General features: G+C 41.3%; 1 protein-coding gene across 1 annotated transcript in view; it reads left to right on the top strand.

Moving 5' to 3' along the window:
- exoc4 (exocyst complex component 4) overlaps window positions 1-20,610 on the top strand; it is a gene marked incomplete at its 5' end in the record, with an annotated part of 115,238 nt that overhangs the window by 15,908 nt on the left and 78,720 nt on the right. The window contains 2 exons of the mRNA XM_080518601.1: window positions 7,515-7,660; window positions 8,886-8,974. Of these exons, the coding sequence (XP_080374727.1) occupies window positions 7,515-7,660; window positions 8,886-8,974 (235 nt within the window). The remainder of the gene's footprint in view (window positions 1-7,514; window positions 7,661-8,885; window positions 8,975-20,610) is intronic.

Here is a 20,610-nt window from a genome sequence, read left to right on the forward strand (position 1 = left end):
GGAGGATGAGCTTCCCCCTCAAGTGATAGGATTTCCTCAATAAAATCATTCCACGCCTCAAGGATTTTTATTTCTTCTGATGAATACCACATCTGAATGTGGCATTGGGTAATATTTGCCAGACAGAGGGACCTGCTCCATTAACAAACACCTACGTTAGCCAGCAAGGAGGAGTAAAATCTGACCAGTAATGTGATACGATGCCTCAGTTATTTAGTACATTTGTGGATCAAAGTAAAATCATGTTTTTCCCTGATAAAATTAATTCGCTTAAACTTAGGTCAGATTTTCAGACCAACATCATGACCTGGCCCAGACATTTTCTGCAAGGAAATATTTCAAAGAAGCTCAAATGGATGTAAATTATGAACATTCAAGCCAGTTTGTGACACTTGAAATATTATCTGAGGTGTCTCCTTTACACATTTCTTCCTTTTGCACTTGAAATGGTTTTCCAGTGTCCCTGCTGATTACATCCCTCCCCTTCTGGCCTTTCTGATTGTGACAAGAGCCTATAGCTTAATCTGAATCCGCTTCGTAAATGAATCATTTTATTGCCGTAGATTAACCGAGTCCAAGGGGTGTCTTGTGTTTGTGTCAAAAATATATTAATATACAAGTGGCTTAAATATGCACCGCGTTCTCTCGGCTCATCAGCGGAGTGAAAACGAGGCGAATTGAACTGCCAGAGAGCAGCCAGAAGACAATGAGCCCTTTTAATTAGATACGAAGCAGAGAAATTGCTACGTTGTTCTTGCCCAACATTTTAATCAATGTGTCACATTTATTCTGCCCTCCAAAGGACTGTCATATTTACATATTGCCGGAGTTCAGTCACCATGACGGTGGCGTTGCCCCCCCCCCCCCCTTACATCTACTACTTTAAGATCACTGGGGGATTTAATCAAATGTTGATGTACATTTTTACAATAATGTTTCTGACTTGTTGCTGCGGCTTATGACTCGGTTGTGACTTGAGCTTTAACTAAAAGGCGTCTGAGACAAGGGCATTGACGTTGGCGGCATCTTGAAAGCTCATCAGAAGGTGTTATTTATATGATATTTGTAATCCCGTGTGTGTAGTGCTACATCTTTGGACTGGCTGAGCTCCTACCCGCATTTTCCTGACATTCTCGGTAAGATCCAACAAGCTGGTTTGATGGCAGATCAGTGAAGATCCATTAGCCTCATGTACATATGAAGTATTAAATGGAAAGTTGAAATGAAGAGATCAAGGCTGTTTCTTAATTCCTACAAGAGAACCTAACTGTTTTTTTTTTATGTCTTTGCTGTCAATGTGTGCAATCAGCATGGCCTCTCACTGTCTATCTCCTTGAAATAGAAAAGCAAAATCACATTTATTCCAAATGTCAAGCAGAGACACCACACCCGTCATTCTCCTTAGTTCTGTATCTCAAACGATAAACACACATAATTGTTCCTTGCATCATACGGCGTGTTGAGGACACAGCAAGGACGGAGCCAAGTGTTTCAAGAGGGGCTTTCAGCGAACACGTAGGCGCATCCTCCTTCCCTCCGTCAACAAGATAGCCTTCAAAAGATTTACTAGACACGGCCCCCCGCTCCAGGTGGGACCCCCTGCTGGTTACCAGGAGTTCAGTGCTGAGAGAGTAGTTGTGGCTGAAGCTCTGTCAGAACTTGTGAAGGTTATTGAAGTTTCTGGAACACAATCAATACGGGGTGTACACAGAACCCTTTGACGGCCAAGGACACTTTGGGCTTTCACTTCAAGCTAGCAGCAAGGGATATCAGTCAATATGTTTTGTGACAACACACCAGCCGGGGGATTTAGTTGGGGGAAACAGCCGATTTCAATAAAGCCTTGAGAGCGAGAAACAAAAGCGTTGAGATTGTTCTCTTGGCTGACTTAATAAGATGGAGCGGATGGAAGTAATGTAAGAGGAAATGAAGTGATATTTATTTCTTTAATTTCTGCCAATTGACTGCTGAGTTCACCCGATGAGAAGTGCTCACCTGCTCTCCTTAATTGCGCAGAATTTTTGGCTGTTAGGCTCCTAATGGAAAGAACAGAAGATGAGCATACACTCCCTCCCAACATAAAGGGTGACATTAGGACATTTTAGCAGGGAAGAAATAGATGGGAGCTCCGGTAATGAATTGCAAATATGGGCTTCCATTAAGCTTTTCTTCTTTTTTAATTTAACTTAGCACTCAACACAGCGGACTGATTTACGTTTGGGATGAGACCCAAAGCATTCAAGTGCAGACTGAGGCTGGTTGAATAGTGGTGGTTGAAATGATTGTCTTTGTCGGGGACAGAGTCCTTCAGGATGTTTTCATCCACACAAACGCACTCCTGCAAATACAGAATCTTGGAACCAGTCGAATTGTTTGGAGTAAAGAACCATGATTATGACAAGCCTCTTCTTTCTCCCATGCAAGGTTTCACAGATTCTCTATGAATCATAGTTTCGATGTGGATTGATGCACTCGTTTCTTATTATGCTGTTTATCCCCCTCCAAAAAAATAAATAAATCAAAGGATGAAGAATGGAAGCAAACCAAAATGTACCTTTATCAAAAACATTGCTGAAATCATGGTATTACAAGAGCAGAATATGGAAAACAGAATGGCAACTGGGCTGGTAATAACAAGAATACTAAATACTAGACACTGCCCAATTCAGTTCAAGCTCCTCGATACGTTTATACACATAAAACCTTTTCACAAGTATGACCCAGTCAAGCAGACGCACAGTCCCTCCAGTGATACACTTCATTTATACTACAAGATTTCTGGACATCAATATTTCCTTTGTTATTTGTTCTTAATACCAACATAACCTGAAATCCACTCTTGGTAACACAGGGATTGTCACTCTGTGAAGAGCACACAGCACCATCTACTGTTATATGGCCTCCCTTGTGGGGAAAATCTTTTAACGTCTGAAAAGTTGAACTGACACTTGACATTTGTTGAAGATTCAATATAACCTCCCTGACCAACTGGGGGACTTGAAACAAATTGGAAATCGATAATTTTACACTTCAAACAAGATGTAGGACGATGGAAGTGGGTCAGGGTGTGAGTTACGTGTTTTATTTTGAATATTCTCCCAAATGTTTATTTTGTTTTGCATCAGCTTGCAACCAGTACTATGCTATACGATCTAGTTTTAGGTATTTGAATGTATATAGAAGGTATTGTCATTGATTTATTGTGTGCTTCACATTAAAACAAATACTTGATACCAAAGCTTTAAAGAAATGAGAAGATTCAGAGTTTCCAATGTTCTCCAGTACGACCTCCTGGGTTTTCGCTCCCTTTTGGGCTGTGGCACCCGTTACTAATTAATCTTTCACATGATTGACTTTGTTTACTCGTGTCACTTGTGTATCTGTGCAGTTTGGCGTTGTTGTGATGTTCTGGATGCAATCACTGAAGCAGCTCCTTGTTTTGCTTACCGCTGATGATTCCTGAGCTGCTCCTGACAGACCTTTGCCTCCGTATCACTTTCTCTCTTCAGCCTTTCTCTTCCCTTTTGTGTGCCCGTTGCTTGCTAATTACCCAGATTTCCACGCGTCTCCACGTGTCTTTGTCCTGTCTCGTCTCTTGGTCTTTCTTATTTGGTGCATGGTTCATCATGCTAATCTTTTCCTAAATCCGGCATTTGTTATCCTTCCTATTTTCTTTGTTCTTTGTTTTTCCACTGCCGCGTGTTCCGCTAAAGCTCATTATTTTCAGTATTTTTCTTTGTCATGTTTAAGTGTGCCTTGCATATGAGCCGTCTGGTAAAACATATTTGACAGTAATAGGATCTTTGCCTGAAGTAATAGTAGTTTTAATAGGATTTCATGTGCTTGACCTGATGGGCAAGTGGGAGGAAGAAGTCTTGGAGATAAGATACTCTTGATCTTTTGTAGGAGACAATTACAGTATATTCTGGTCTGATGACTCGTTTTAGAAGTTTTCCCACAAGTTTATTTGCTTGGACTAGTAAACTATCATAATAAATATTCAGGTTGGATGTTTCCTGGTCATGTTAGCTTGTGTGTGTCATTTACTACTGAGGTATCCTTCAGGACCCTTCAACTGAACCCTGTAAATGGTTTTCAAGCAGCTTACATCTGCACACGTCCTCGAGGCACCTCACACTCCTGGGCTCATCAGAGCCTGAATGCAATGACCTCCAGGGCCTTTTGGTGTGATGGATAGAAATGGCAATAAAGGAATCTAGTCATCATCAGGCGCAATTTTGTTCAGGTTCCCCATACATCCCGCTTTGAGCTTGAATTGGCCGGACCAGTAAAATAACAACATAGTAAGCTGTTGTGTTATGCATGTTTTTGAGACTAGCTTTGCAGCAATGAGGTGTTTCATGTCCGCTGGTCTATGTTCTTTTTTGTTTTTTTTAATGTTTACAATTTGCTTGGTTGTTTTGGCCCTCCGGCTTTATGTTTGACACTACAGTCTTAAACTCATCAAGTGCCTTTAACTCAACGCACCTTGGATTTAATGCATAGATTAAATCAATGAATATTGGATTGAAAGAAATACTGTCATGTAGATGTATCAAATTGTAATACTTGGATTAAAAAAAACATGCTGCAGATAACATCAACTGTAAACATTGACTTAAAAAATAGAGTATCATGTACATTTAGTACAAAGCCATGCAGTTGTGATTCGTTTGTGTTCAGCAGATGGCAGAGAGTGTTATGTAGGTACATTTTCTCATGAGTTAATCACAATAGTTGACAGCTACATAGGACTCACTTCATATACACTGTCCTGTCAAGTCTTAGGATAAAACCTGACATTGACTCTGACCTGAATTAGTGTCTGTAACAAGCAGCTTAAATAAGACTTTACTTTTGTAAAGCAGGTGATTTAATCTCCAGTCTCTGTTTTCCTTGAACCCACATGAAGAAATACAAATTTTCTCTACTTTGTTGAGGTTCTCATTATGGCTTTGCAATGCATAAAAAAAGGAATATGTGAGATGATGTTAGCAATGTTGTGTATTCGGTTTAAAAAAAAATTATTTTTGATTTGGTTTTTCTGCCAATGTGAGTAAAATTGGTGTCAGCTTAAGAAGCGCTTACGAGAAAGTAGAGGTGAGGACATGCACCCTCTTTTTAAACTTCACTTAGAAGTGTTATATCAGCAAACACTAATTAGTTATATAACTTGTTCCCGTGTATTCTCTTCTTGTTTTTCTCACTTTTTTTGCCCACTCCCTTCTCATCCGATCGCCCTGCTCACATTAGCATTCCATTCGCTTTTCATTCCCCACCTATAATCCTCTGCTCATTCTATTCTCCACAACTCTTTCCGCCCTTATCTCTCCCTCTTTCATTCGCTCCGTGGGTGTTACTTTCTGACTCCCATCCTTCTCTGTCTCTATCTTTCTCTCTGTCCAAGCAGTTCAGTTAATTGCCTCCAAAGTTCACTCTGTCTCTGGGCTAATGCAATTTAAGTAGGGTCGGAGCCCCTTCATCAGCCCGGCGCTGGCATTTCATTAAGTCGACTTGGGTGTTAGCTTGCAAGCAAGTGGGGGTTTCGCTCCATCAGCTCATCATTAGTAATTAATACACTGATAGGATTAGCTGCGGCACAAGGCTGGTGGCAAGTGGTCGCTCTGGCGTCGCCACTTGAGGAGGGCGTGCGTGTGATGTAGCTTCCAGCTCTGGCTGAGATGAGAGCAAAGCGGTACAGATGATGTGTTTACATAAACATTTGTGACCTGGGCCCCTCCCCGGATTCATTGTAACGTCATCTGAAGGCATACAGAAGGCTGAACTTTATGTCGTCTTCCATTAAAACAGCTACATGCATTAAAAAATCAAAAAAACAAATTTTCCCAACCTACCAATGTCTGATTTGTTTTTCTTGCATGTACATGTGTGCATATAGGAGTTATTATCTACACGAGTGCATGGAGGCTTTCCCATGCGTGATGAGGGGGGGTGGTCTTCACTGCGTTAATTACATCATTACAGTGGGGATGGATCTCCGTCTGCTCAGCCATTACTCCTGTCCCATTCTGGGCTGACCCACGCTGCGTCTCAGAATTAGACACACACAGGCTAAATGGCCCTGCTAAATTATGAAGCCATTAGATATGGGAGGCTATTTTGGAACATATGTATTCACACAGAGAGGATTGGAGCGGGGTGGGAGACGAAGGGAAAGATGAACTGAGGTAGACGGTACCAGCGAGGGGGAAAAAAAATAGAAGAAATGAGGGATGACGCCTCAGGAGATTTTGAAAAATGAGAGCCAATGAAAAGCAACAGAGGGAATGTGTAGATAGAATGATAGAGGAGAGGAAGTGAACTTTCTGGGTCTGGCCAGAGTTTCACTGTGCTTGTCCTGGACTATTGTTAGAAGTCGATGAGATTTTTATGAAGCATGATATGACTTTGATGGATTTCACCATGGATCATGCAGACAGATCAGGGAAATGGAGGACATGGGTTTTTACAGCGGTCATCAAAGGCACCCAGTCATGTCAGAGGCCGTCCTTTACCTCAAAAGTTTGAACTTTCCTCCTGGTTTTCAGGAAAGAGCCATAGCTTACCTGCTAGATATGTATTTTTACTTTAAATGGGATGTTTGACTGCACTTCACAGAATATCAGGTGAAAACATCCAGAAACATTGCCAGCGGAAACAAATGAAGAAGAATTCCGATGCAGTTCTCGTAGCATTTATGGAAAAGTCTGACATGGTGATAGACTGGAATGTAAATCCGGTACTTTACCCTCTATGGTAGTCTGTTCAATCTGTGAACTCACTGAAATAAAACCACAGATTTAAAGGTATGATCAAAGATATCGCCATGATTACCAGTATTTTGTCAGACATGACCAAAATTGCCCATTTGTAGCCTCTGCAATGAGGTGATTGCTTGTAAGCACTTGAGTGAACATCAGTGTTAGGCAGCGTCATTATGAAATGATTTAAATATAAAAAAAAAAAGCTAAGGAACTCGCCAGGTGTTTATTGTCCATTTAATAGAAATATTGTTCCTCAGAGCTACTAACTGATTCAGCTTCATTCTTTAAACTGGGATGACAATATGGAATTACAAGTATTTCTCCAGTGAATCCAGTAGTCCCACGGTAGTAAACCTTTGCAGATTTAATAATCTTTAAAAAAAAAAAAAAAATCTGATGAAATAGTATTTCATCACTATCTGAGGTCATTTGAATTTCGGCACACATTTTGTGATGCATCTGGTATTAATAATGTGCAATCAGTGTGATGAATGGCATTGTTTTGTTATAAATTAAGCAGTTTCACAAGATGGCCGAAATAACTTTGCAAAATCGGTTGAGTCATGTAAAATGTCAGCTTGTTTTGTGTGCCGGTACACTTCTCCGGATAAAGTAGCTATTAAAGACGGATGTCCTCAAGAACCACAACAAAATCCCCTGTCATAATAACACGGAGAGACATTTATTCCCTCAATTCCTTCGTTTTTTTTTTTGTTTTGCTTCTAATCACACGTTTCCTGTGCCGCTCAGGTTCTGCTCATGGAGTATCTGGATGTGAAGAACAGCCGCAGTGCCACCGAGCCATCAGCCCAGCTGTCCTACGCCAGCACCGGCAGCGAGTTTGCCGCCTTCTTTGCGAAGAAAAAGCCGCAGCGTGCCAAGCAGTCACTTTTCAAGTAAGGATCTTTGGCCTGTCACGCGCATGCTGGTTTCGAAAAATGTGACCAAAGAAAATTAAGTTAGTTATTCTTTTTCTCCATTTTAAATATTTTAACTGTATCCAGTGTCAGTTTGTTTTCCTACTCCACATGCACAAGACGAAGGGGGGGGGGGGGAGCAACTGACAAAACAAGCTGCCAAGGATGTTTCCTTTTTTTGTTATATTGGGAGCTTGTGAACAGCAAACATGTGCAACAGGAACAAATCAAACAGCCTTGAGCCTAATAATCTATGTATGTGTGTTGTTAATATTTTAAAGAACACCAAAATAACAGGCATTGTAAAACATGAGAAGACATCGATATGATATTACCTTGCCTGAAATGACATTGTATCTGTATACTGTTCAATAGGCAATTCAGGAGAGTCCATTATTTAGTTACAGTAATGTAATGTGCATTGACACCTTGCAACATTTGCAGGGATGCTGAACGAACGTATCCGCTTCTTGCATGGATCAGGCAGCTCCTCTGAGATGCGTGCATTGTTGTTGTTTTGTTTTTTTAAATTATTCAGTCTTTACAGCCTCCTTGTCCATGCGTCTTAATGAACCCAGTAAGACCTCAGGCAACATGCACACAATTCTTTCAGAACAAGACGCAATGCGAATGTGTGTTTTTTTTTTTATTGTTCACTTGTGACACACAAGCACACCGATCACAATGTAGATATTCACACACACAAGGTTAACACATTGGTAAAACTCTGTGGACAAATGTGACTTTGTGGAGTCATGGCCGTCTTTGCGACTGCACCTGCACGGCAGCTTTCATCCATTAGCAGTGCGGGGAGAATGAGGGAGAGAATGAAGGACGCCACAGGGCTATTAGTGGATTTATTAAGTCGGGGCCTTATTAGGTTTATTAAGTCGAAGCCCATTGTTAAATAATAGAGTCCCCGAGTGTTGGGTAACAATTAATCAGCCCAATGGTATGCAAGGTTATTTTATTAAAATATATACGTGGTCTCATTACAAACAAATTCATAATATTTCTGGGTATGAAGGGTTTACTCTTCACACGAGTATGTTGTGCTTATACTGGTAATCGCTATGAATGCAGTGTTCCTCCGGTCACTTTTAGGATTAGTATTATTAACATTGTTGATGCGTTGGCGTGCCGTGCCGTGCGTCGTTTTCATGTGGCGTGCCCACCTGTTGAACCTTTTTCATGTGCTTTGCAGGTTTGAGTCATCTTCCCATGCCATCAGCATGAGTGCCTACCTGAGGGAGCAGAGGAGAGAGCTCTACAGCAAGAGTGGAGAGCTGCAAGGTGAGGAGGTGGTGGGGGGGGGGGGGGGGGGGATGGTAAAGATAGAGTGAGTGGGCTACCCTAATAGCTGGAGTGGATAAGCATGGATAGATAGCGATATGAAGAGAGGGAAAGAGAGATGACAGAGCCAGAAGGTGTAAAAAGTATTGACGGGGGGGGTATGACAGACAAAGGAGAATAAATTGGGCCGCGTTTGCAGCTTGTTGGATAATGCAGGAGAAAAGGAGATTTTGTGAATTGGTGAAAAGAGACAGAGAAGAGGGTGGAAGGAGTTTATCGTTTGAAAAAACACCTAAAAAAAAAATCTATGATTTTACTGAAAAGACTGAAAAGAATATATAATTGCAAGTTTGGTGTCTGAGTGGGGACGCTATAAAAAGTCTATCTCATTGAAGACGGAATGAGGGAACAGAGGGTTTTTTTGGGGGGGGGTTGCAGATAAGAGATGTTGATGGGATGAGGAGTTGCAGTGGAGAGAGAGAGAGAAGTAGCCGGGAAGGTCATACTGTAGTTTGAAAAAGTTGCACTCAGGAGAAGAAAGAAAGGCAACAGGAGCAGCGAAACGGCGATGGAGAGAGAGAGAGAGAGAGATTGACGAGATGCAGAGAGCGGGGTGACTTTGCAGAATCCCCCTGCAGGGAGAGGCCTTGAAAACCTTTCTCTACACACACACACACACACACACACACACACACCCACACATCTCTACAGTATTGCAGGTCCCGCTTATCTACATCCTTCAACCTCATTCTCCTTGCCTCATTCTTAAACATCTGCGACCGTAACCTTCTATCCCGTCATCTTGACCTGATACGATGTAACAAGTTAAGTTGGACCTCCTAGTGTCGGTGTGCGTTGAGGTTTCGGACCCCACAAGGAGAGGGAAACGCACAGTACACACACACACACACACACACACACACACACACACACACACACACACACACACACACACACACACACACACACACACACACACACACACACACACACACACACACACACACACACACACACACACTAGTGAAGCTTGTGTGGTACCGAGCCAGACCCTGGAGAGTCTAAACTTGTGTTACCCTTTCTCTCGCTTTCATTCTCTGTCTTTGGCTCTCTGTTGCTCTGTCTTTGACCTTGAGGTTTCAATCAGCGATGCCTGACAGCACTGTTTGCTGATGTCTGTTGCCATAGCATTTTTTTTTCTTTTTCTTTTTTTTTTTGACGTTTCACTGATAAAGTAGAGAGGATAAAAGATGGGTAAGGTAATAAGTCTAAAGACTGCTCCCCATTGAAGCAGAGTGATGATTGTTTGGCTGTTATTGGTTGAGCGGTTTAAAATTTAAGGAGGCTTCTCTTGTTGCTGTACTTAAGTACGACCAAAGAATGGCTTATTTGACAACTGCCAGTGGAAGACATTACAATGCAGGCTGTAGTTCTTCTCTTGACAAGAAACGCCACTCATACGGCGGTGAGTCGAGTAAATACATGCAAAAAGTACAGCTCCGGCTCCCCCGCCGCCACAAAGAGAACAGCATTGATTAACTGTGAATAAAGGAAAACCCAAATGGTCTTCATATAACGCCTCATTTTTTTTTTCTTTTTTTTTTTTTTTTTACTCCTTCCATCTGTCAGGGCCTCAGAAGGAAGGTGGAAAAAATATTTTTTTTTTTGACTGACTTGAATGCCTTGGAGCGTTTATAAGAAGATGAGATTTCTCTGGGCTTTCATTTCACCTGTCACAATGCGCGGCGCCGGCCACGAGCCTAGGCCAGGGCCTGAATGGCTGAAAAGAGATTGAAGGAGTAAGAAATCATTTAAAAAGTGAAATAAGTCGACTGTGATGTAGGGAGGAGGGAGATGGATGGTTGGAAGGAGGGAGGAGGAGGGAGGTTAAAAGTCATTGTTTTCATCAGGGTCCAGCGAAGAAGCCATTAAGAGATTTCTGAAGGAAGAAATTAGAAAAATATGTATTGAGACGGCGTGGATAGGGACTTTTTCCCCCCCCTCTCTCTCTCTCTCTCTTCAAATTAAACTCACTGTTGGGAAAGAGGAAAAGAGTTTTGAAATGAGAGATTGAGCTGATGAATTCTTGTGGCTCTGGGATTACTCAACACTTAAAGCTTAGTCATGTGTGTCTTTCAGTCTCTGTATTTGGAGTTTCCTAAACTCTATTTTTTTTTTTTACCCCTCTCAACGCTCTGCTTGAAGTCAATATAGTTATTAACTCAAACGTTCACCAACACAGCTCTGGAAATAAGAGTTTGATTGTTCATTTTAAATCCTGCTATGCACCGTTAGTTAACAAATGCATAAAAATGGTAATGCCCAAAACATCATACAAAGTACCAAGTGCAGATTCTTATATAGTCTGTGCAGGAAGCGCCGCTGTGTTTGCTGGGTTACTCTGTGCAAACACACAGATGCCACCCATCTGTGCACTGTCAAGTGTCTTTTCAGAAGGAAGCCTGAGGAAAACCCTCAAAGACACGCCGGGGAAACGTGCAAACGCCACACAAAATGGCCCGTAAGCCCAAACCGTGTAGAATCTGGTAGTGCAAACCACTCCGCTGTTTTCTATTAATAACAGATAAGATCTGATTGTTGAGACAAATATGATCATTATTGGCATACGTTTCACACAAGAAAAATGTCACCATGGTAATGAACACATAATTTTACATATTCATGCCCTGTATCTCCACTGCTGATGTATTGTGTCTCTTCTATAATTTCTATATGATCACATTAATATAAAATCCATTACTTGCCCTGAGAGGTTCCGATATTTCATACGTCTTTGTACCCACTGCCTCTGTAAGTAAAAGATCAGAGCGGCGATATTAATGTAGAATATCTAATGGTTGGGCAACCCATCCACACTCACATGTCTTTAATGGCTTTGAAATTAATCTGTAATATCTGTAATTTATGTCTCCCGAGTGTTGTATGGACCTGCCATATATCATTACACGTGTGCACATGGCTACATGGTGGCTTATTCACATGCCTCACAGACACATGCAAACACACTGGGGGTCTTAATTGCTTGGATTCTCGTCTTGTATGCTTCAATTAATCCAATGCTTCATCTAAAGACTTTATTACGGCTCCATATGTAGCCACATCTGGAATCTGGGATGTGAATGTATGTAGTGAGACTACCAATTGGAAAACTCGTATAGTGTTCATATATATATACACACACACACACACACACACACACACACACACACACACACACACACACACACACACACACACACACACACACACACACACACACACACACACACACACACACACACACACACACACACACACACACACACACACACGCGGAAGATCACCCGTCATCTGTCCGCATGTGTATATAGTGTATTCGCGTTTGCCTGTATCTGCTTTAAAGGAACTACTTCAAGATCAAAAGCCCCCATCCAGATTCGATCACATTCTCCATGAATAAATGATGGAAATAACAATTTTCCAGCTGTAGAAGTGTTGCTGCCCCCCTCCCTCCCCCTATATTCATCTGCCTGTCTTTTACATCTTCTCCCTTTATTTTTTTATTTATTGCCTCTTTGTTGTGTGTAGGCATCGGAGTAGCCCAGTGGTCATCTGGGAGGTGAAGTGTGAATATATCTCAATAACTACTCCTGTCTAGCAGGCCGCTGTAATGCATTTACAGCCTTTTTTTGATTTTATTTCTCTTTGTGTCACTGCCGTTCATTGTGTTTTGTGCGATATTGCCTGGCCCCGCGGCACATTTGAAGTGACACCCCCCCCCCCCCCCCCCCACACACACACACACACACACACACACACATTTTCCTTGTGTTTGCTGTACACAAAGCCCCGTCTATCGCCACTCGCTTGCCCCGGACACACAAGAAAACAAACACACACACACTTTAAACTTATCAATTTCACAGCAGGCGCGTGCCCGTACTTCAAACTCCCTCACCTCTGACCCCCTCCCGCCTCCAATCTGAAGACATATTCATAATCAACTCGGGTCCAAATCTATTTCACACGTTCCCTGTTTTTCTTTTTGATATTCAAATAGGCTTGTTCACAGTGTGTCTGGCTAAAGAAAACAGTCTGGCTTGAGTCTCCCAATGCAGGCAATCTAGTTCCAAACAGCTCGCCTTCCGCCCAGCCCTTAATAACTAATGCTAAAGTGCGGGGCTGAGAAGAAAAGCCCGTGTTGTATTAGGAGGCTTCTTGTTTATGTATTATTGCATGGAATTCCCCGGACGGAGAGTGGAGGCAACAAAAGGAGGAGAAGGAAAGCCGAACGAGGTGACCAGAAGTGGTGTTCCTTGTCGAGCTGATTTGCCACGCTACAGTGCGGAGGGGTGGGGAGAAGAGGTGCAAATGGAAAAAAAATGTCTATCGGGAGACGCCAGCGCGGAGGTGAGGCTGGGCGAGGCCCGCAGATGTTGAAATCCATGTGGGTACTTAAGTGCGTCTGCGTTGACGGGCCAGCGGTAACCAACACAAGCTCTGCGCGATCTCACACCCAGCGAGATGGTGTTTCGGTGGAAATGTGTTTTTTGCAGGATTGTTTTTCGACTGCGCATTATTCACCACCGTCATTTACTGAAAAACTGTAAAATGACAGTATTGCACCGTTTCTAATTTATGGTTTCCACGATTCTGAGGCGAACAAATGTGACTCCACGCTACAAGCAGCTCCTCCGGCGTCACATCTCAAACGGCCCCTCTAATCAATTTTTGTTTTCAAATCGCTGGCTTCCCTTTTCAAATGATTCTTTTTCCAATCATTCTTTCTCTTCATTTGTTGGCAGCTTCCAAGGATAATGGTTGTTCACTTGTCTCTTGTCGTGATCGATACTTGACTCGCGCTGACCTTGCGATTATAATTTATCATATTCATAAATGGAACCTTTGATGGAATTGAACCTCTGTCGATTGAAAAGTCAATAAATATTATAGGATTATGACTCCAGAATGTCGGAGGCACCTGCTTCGCCGCTTATTGATGCCTATAACTCTCATTTTTAATTCCTTCCTTCCTCGGCTGGCCTTTTTCCTTGACAACGATGCTCCATCATGATTTCATTCTCGTCTTTTTTGGCGGTTGTTAGTGTTAAGTTTCTGTGGTCCTTTGCTTTTCCACGATTGAAAATTTAATACACGCGCCGTGCGAACGCGTGGGTGTCCAAACATGGACGACTGGGTAAACAAATCATAAGCAAATTAAATTCTGTCAACTGCATGTATGCGCAACACTGACCCACTGTAAGTAAATGTCAATTGAATTTGAATAAATCAGAATAAATGTATGATATTTGTAATACTGTGGATTTCAGGGAAGATTGCATACACTGTGACCTGATGGTTCGCGTGTTCCATCAACAGTTTTATTTGGTTGCATTGGATTTCCTTTAAAAATGGTTTATGATTTGCAGTCTTCAGAAACTCAAAATTAGATAACATGCTTTTTCTTTTTTTGTTTTTGTTTTATTAAACTGTTTTTTTAATTGCCTCTAAAACCAAAGTAACATCCATGACGATTAAATTTGATGGCATCAATGGAAGATTAAATTATACATTACCTATACAAGTTTGATAAGTAGGGAATTTTTTTTTTAAACTTTATCCTTCATAAATCAGTCTTTAATATACTTCTAAATTGGGTATTTCATCCTTGACTGTTGTTATAAGACTATTTCATGATCGATAGACTGATAAATATACATTTATATTTTAAAAAATTAGTCTGACCAAATTGACATATTTCAAAAATGTTTTTAAAAAGCTTTTGTAATCATGTGGTTACATCCTTCACACTAACTTGTACTAGTGTCCTGGTATATGTCAGTATAATGTGAAAATTGCTAGAAAACTAAAATAAGAAGAAAACTGTGGTCAGTTTCCTGATAAAAGATCAAACGCACTACTGTTTCTATTGAAAAACCGACAGACAAATGAGAAAATATTGATTACCTTAATAATCATCTGTTCTTTGTACAGAATAACAACTTCACTCTCTCTCTCAAGGGTCCCTTCATAAAGCCATTACTCCCAGTGGAACACGAGCGACTAAACTGAGCTGTCACATCGATGACTGATGGAGGCTGTCGTAGTCACCAGATGCGTGGGTGTGGGTCTGCCTCAAGTTTGCATGCCAAGTTATGTCACACGTGACATGTACGACATGCTGCACTTGAGTGACACGTCTACTCCAGACGCAAAGTTGTGTATATTAGAAGAACATCACTTGCAAATGACAGGTTTTCCCTCCCGCATCAGTGGCAGACCTTTATGAATGGCTTTGTTCCAGCAGTGGCAGCATAACTGGGTCTGCAGATAAAATCCCAGGTACCTCTGTTGTACCTGACAGGCTATTACTGTGAAAAGTGTTTATTTGTGTTCTCCGTGAAAGCAAGAGGAGGACATATCTGCATATTGTGAAAAACAGGCGCACATGCACATCACTGCAGATGTCTTCTCTCTCTGTAGTTATTTTGTACCTGTTTGGACTCATCATGTTCAATTTGGCTTTCACATCATGAAGGTAGATAATACTGGTTAAAACAACATCAGAGACTGTTGCTGTTCTGCCCCCCCCCCCCCCCCCCCGCCTTCTCGTCCAAGACATACACACAATAATGCACAACGTGGCAAGCGGTTGAATTACAGTAGTTCTGTTCCTGAAATTAAAGTTGAGCGTGTCTCGTAACAATAATGTTCACTTTTGTTCTGTGGCGTACATCACCGAGTCTCGGGTTCCAGCTCTGATGGACAGATACATGATAACGGAAAACAGATTGCATGCAGTTATTTTATCCCCTGAGATGTATTTACTTATAATATTTTGTATACGCTACCATAAGCGTTTTTAATTAATCCTTGTTTTTTTTCCCCCCTCCTCCTCCCTGAAGATTACTGAAACTCAGGAGACAAGCCACTTGTAAATCAAAGTGACACCTGTAATGAGAGCGTGTCCACATGAAACACATTCCACTGATGTGATGATGGCAGTTAAACTAATATAGCTAAACAGTCATCGGGTGCTGATCGCAGAGATTGTGTTAGTTTCTCATTGGCTGTCGTTATGATGGACGGGTTCACCTGAGTTTACCAGAGAAGGGCTGCAGGGGTGTTTCAAGTTCATTACGGAGTTAACACTGATTAAAATAGACCTTTAGATCAGTTGACCTCAATGTCATGACACTCATTGTTATTGTCCATCTACTCGTGCATGTGCAGAACTATTCTTGTTTTCTCTACTGTTACTTCAGCAGTGTATCGGAAAGGGTGTCATTTCCTCCATCGAGTCAGAGCAGTTTCGAAAAGTACCACCTTGGAAGCTGTTTAAAAAAAAAAAGATTCATTTTTTTCCAAGCACAGTGGTCATACAAACAAACCCCTAAAATGCACGAAAGGTTTTCTATATTCACATGAAAACAGACTCGGGTTGTAAGAGGGAGCCGTGCTGCCGAAGTAACTGCTAAAACAAATAATCAGCTCGTCATTTTTAGAATCACAAACGTTTCCCATTTTTCACCTTTTTTTGGGGGGATCAACTTCTAAATGATGTATTTATTAGTAAATAGAGGAAGCAATTGGAAGACGTACAAACGACTCTGAGGACCAAGGAAAGCAGTAACGTTTCCCTCTATGCCAGAACTGCGGACGTCATTCACACTGAAAACTGAAAACTTACAAGCAGCGAAAGTTTTAAAGTCATTTTCCACGTGGGGATGATCGAACGCTGGCAGGACTTTGTGAAAACGGAGTTTCCCTCTGCTGAACACACTGGCCTCAGAGAGTAGCGATCCCTCCCAACACTCCTGAAACGCCAATATGGCCCAGTCTTCATTGATGTGAAACTTTCTTCCTCGGCCTCCTGGCCTCTGCTTGCTGCCGCTGGCTGATAAATGTTTTTCGTATTCATAGTTTATTATTCATCCTTCACTCTATTAGCCTCCCTTTCTTCACCTCATTTGTCAATGTCGTAACAATTATCAGCCCCTTTTGAAAGATACTTTGCTGTGACACTATGCAACAGTATATAATGAAGTCAGTAGGTTAATGAGCTTGAAAGCGTCACTTTTGATTGAAGACATAACGAGACAATATCTGTGTTCATTTTAAAGATACACATTAGGACTTTTTTTCCCAGTAATCTCTGCACCCCTTAAGCGTTTTCATCTTTCAGAATGACAGGGGACTTTCAGACCGTTTAGTCTTTATTGAAAACATCGAACAAAGACGGTGAATATTTGAAGGATATAGCACTTTACTAAACGTTCATACTGAGACTCAAATCCAGATGTTTGATGAAACCCATGCATGCGCAGGAAGAACATGAAAACTTCCCACAGAAAGTGTGGAGGCCCAGGTTCAATAACTGGGAGGCGGAATATTTTCTCAGACCATTCAAATTTCATCCATGCACATGATGCATACATAAATAATGGAAAATGGATCGCGGTTAGAAAATGGAATCTCGAGCAAACACGGCGATGAGGGGGGGATTCGGAGGACAACAGAGGGGGAATAGAACAAGGTTGTAATAGTTTACACAGTGCAGACATTTAATCAGACCGAAAGAGCTTGGTGTATTTTCCCACCCTCGGGCTAATTTTAATCAGCGTCGGACGTGCCATTGCTGGCGGCTTTGACTGTCACCTCTCTGTTTACTTTTAATCTCAGACTTGCTGATTGGAGAAGATGGAGAGAAGAACAAATGAGGGGGAAAAAAGGATGAAAAGAGAAAGGGGGTTGGGTGAAGGAAAGGCATGTTGGACTTTTAGGCCGCGAAGACCTTGGCATCTGACATTGGTATAGATAATAAAATACCAGCACATTAGTCGGATTCCCCGCATGTAAGAAGTTCCTCCATTAAAGAAGGCAGCGTGCCGCCTGCTTCCCTGCTGAGTCTGATCAAAGATGGGACTGGACTTCTTTTTGGGTATTTCTCGCAGGTTTTTCAAACGCACGCTCACGCAGATCTCGTCTTTTGGGTGCAAACAAAGTCTTTAAACTTGCATGTCCACCGTATACCAAGCACCTCTGCTTTCATTTTCTAAGCTTTTATTGGGTTTTACTCACCCGAATCAAGGCTCGGCAGGATCAAAGAGGTACAATCGTAAGATTTATGATTATATATATATATATATATATATGAGCTTTTCAGGAGGAAAAAAAAGTACAGTAAGCTTAAGATGTCTGAAGCACTTTCGAGAAACCTCCATCTTCTATACCTGCTGTATCCAAGTTAGGGTTGCAGGGAGTTGTAGCCGATCCCAGCTGAAATTGGGTAAAGTTTGAGTACAGACGAGACCGATAACCACGGTGGAAACACAGATAGATGGACAGTCACATGCATCCATGAGAGATTTAGACCCCGGGGAAGAAGGAGGCATGGAGATGTAAATGTAATAGAAAGGTTTCCAGCACATAATTTTTTTTTTCTTCTTCGCAGCGAGAGCTATAAGCACAACTCCAACTGTTGGCATCATGGAAAAGGTATTATTGTTTACTCGGGTGGTAAATAAAGTTCTTTGAGTTCAGGGCTTCGATCTCTCCATTCACATCTCCACATGTCAAAATGTCAGTAGGTTGATGATCTCATCACCATGGTGTTGGTTGTGTTTTCCAAATCGTGCAAAAAGTCGACGTCTCCATGAGGCGGAAACATGTTTTTATCTCGTTTTGTACCCTCTTCTGCCCGGTGTTCGGGATTTAGCTGCAACAGCCTCCCACCAGCTGGCAGGTTGGAAGACTGCTCTGACATTGCTAAAGTTTGAAAGACAAACAACATACATCGTGCGCAATTAATATTCATTCCACCACTGGAGTGAATTGTTTTTCTATTACGACTGACAGATGTGAATTCATTAAAATCAAGACCACGGAGACACATTGTACGCCACAGTGACACTTTTAATAATTAATCCCACTCAATTTACACCTGAATTTATTTATGCGATAATTTATTTATACCATTTATTCTCGGCTGTGTGAAGGATCTGTTCTCCAGGTTGGTGGAGCGGCAGATACCATTTCATCAATTTAATTTTAATAATAGAAGGCTCTCATTAAGACCCAATCAGACATGAAGACAGTCTGAGTGGAAAGGGACGGCCACACTTGACCAGAGATTCATACATTATTGACACGGGAACCGATCTTATTAGATCGGCTTCGACTCCGTAAATATGCAGCCGCCGACTGCCCGCCGGTTTTCTCTGCAAGCCCTGCTCAGACATTTTAAATACATCTGATTTGTACATGCAGGAAATGTTCTGAATTGATCACTCCAAAACTAATTTCCATAGTGCAGCGGCTTCAGACAAATGGGGCCATTGAGGGTGAAAATTGGATTATCCTGTATATTTCTTTCTATTTGCACAATTTAACTGGAAATGTGCAGCGCTGGCTCGCGGCACAGATTCAGGGCCTCAATCATCAGGAGAGCGTTGCCTCACTCAACTCCAGTTGCCGAGCGTTTGCTATAATTTCTGTGAAATAGCGTGGACATTAAAGAATTCTTCTCGGTAATTATACGTGTGCTTGAAAAATTAACTACAAATGCATTTGTTTGAGAGTGTTTTTTTAATTTTCTGGTGGACTTCAGACGACAAATTGTGAAAACCTGTCACTCCTGCAGTAATCACAGGAACCACAGGACGTTTGTACACTTTATGTCGTGTGCGTCTGTATTTTTTAAACTTAACTTGACTTTCACTTCAGTTACAAAAACAATTCAACATGTTTTCTCTCAGTGTGTTTTCTCTACGCACAAATGCATCATATAAGCAAATAGACTCATGTATTCATTGATTTTGGTCACACTTTTCTTTTGATTAGATACATGGAAGTCATAAACAATTAATTGTAAGTTGGGATTTTTTTTGGACTGATGAACATACAGATGTCATATTTCTCTAAAGGAATGAAAGAAAATTCTAAAAAGTAGACCGGTTACAGTCGACAAAGTTTTTGGAGATTCACCCAGTTAGTCCATAATCTATCAATTAAATACAAGCTAAATAGTAACAGAAAAGTACTTTTTTTTTACCACCAAAAACAAGCATGGATGTGCAGATGCAACCCAGAAAGACCAAATACAGTTTGGACTTTATACATTTGTGCAAAAATATGCAAATATGATATAATGCACGACAAACAATTAAAAATATGATGAATAAAGTTGTAGCCACACAATTGTGAGAAAAATCTAATGATTTTTGCTTTGTTTTTCAAGATGCCAATAAATACTCTTTTAGTTTACTCTTTACTCCCAATATTCTTTTTTTGTTTTTGTATAACTTTGTTTTTCATTTCTTTTTGGAAATGAATGTTTTATTGAAATTTCTTGCCTTTTGAGCCCTTTAATATGGGCACAACTTGTTATTTTGTGGAGCAAAGAAATTCCTGCAATTTAAATCAAATGCACGAGAAGTGTTCAAAAAACATCTTCGGGCAAAACTAGAGAATAATGAGTCCCTCCACAAACTGCTGTGTTGGCCACCGTCATTCTGACCGCACAGGCACAGACAGATTTACACTCAAGGACACACACACACACAAAAAAAAAAAGATTGAAACCACTCGGAAATGAGGGATTACGACCGTTCCAGCGCGCATCTGTCTTTCCTCAC

The sequence above is a fragment of the Blennius ocellaris genome (genome assembly GCF_963422515.1).
Source record: "Blennius ocellaris genome assembly, chromosome: 22".
Classification (NCBI taxonomy): Eukaryota; Metazoa; Chordata; class Actinopteri; order Blenniiformes; family Blenniidae; genus Blennius; species Blennius ocellaris.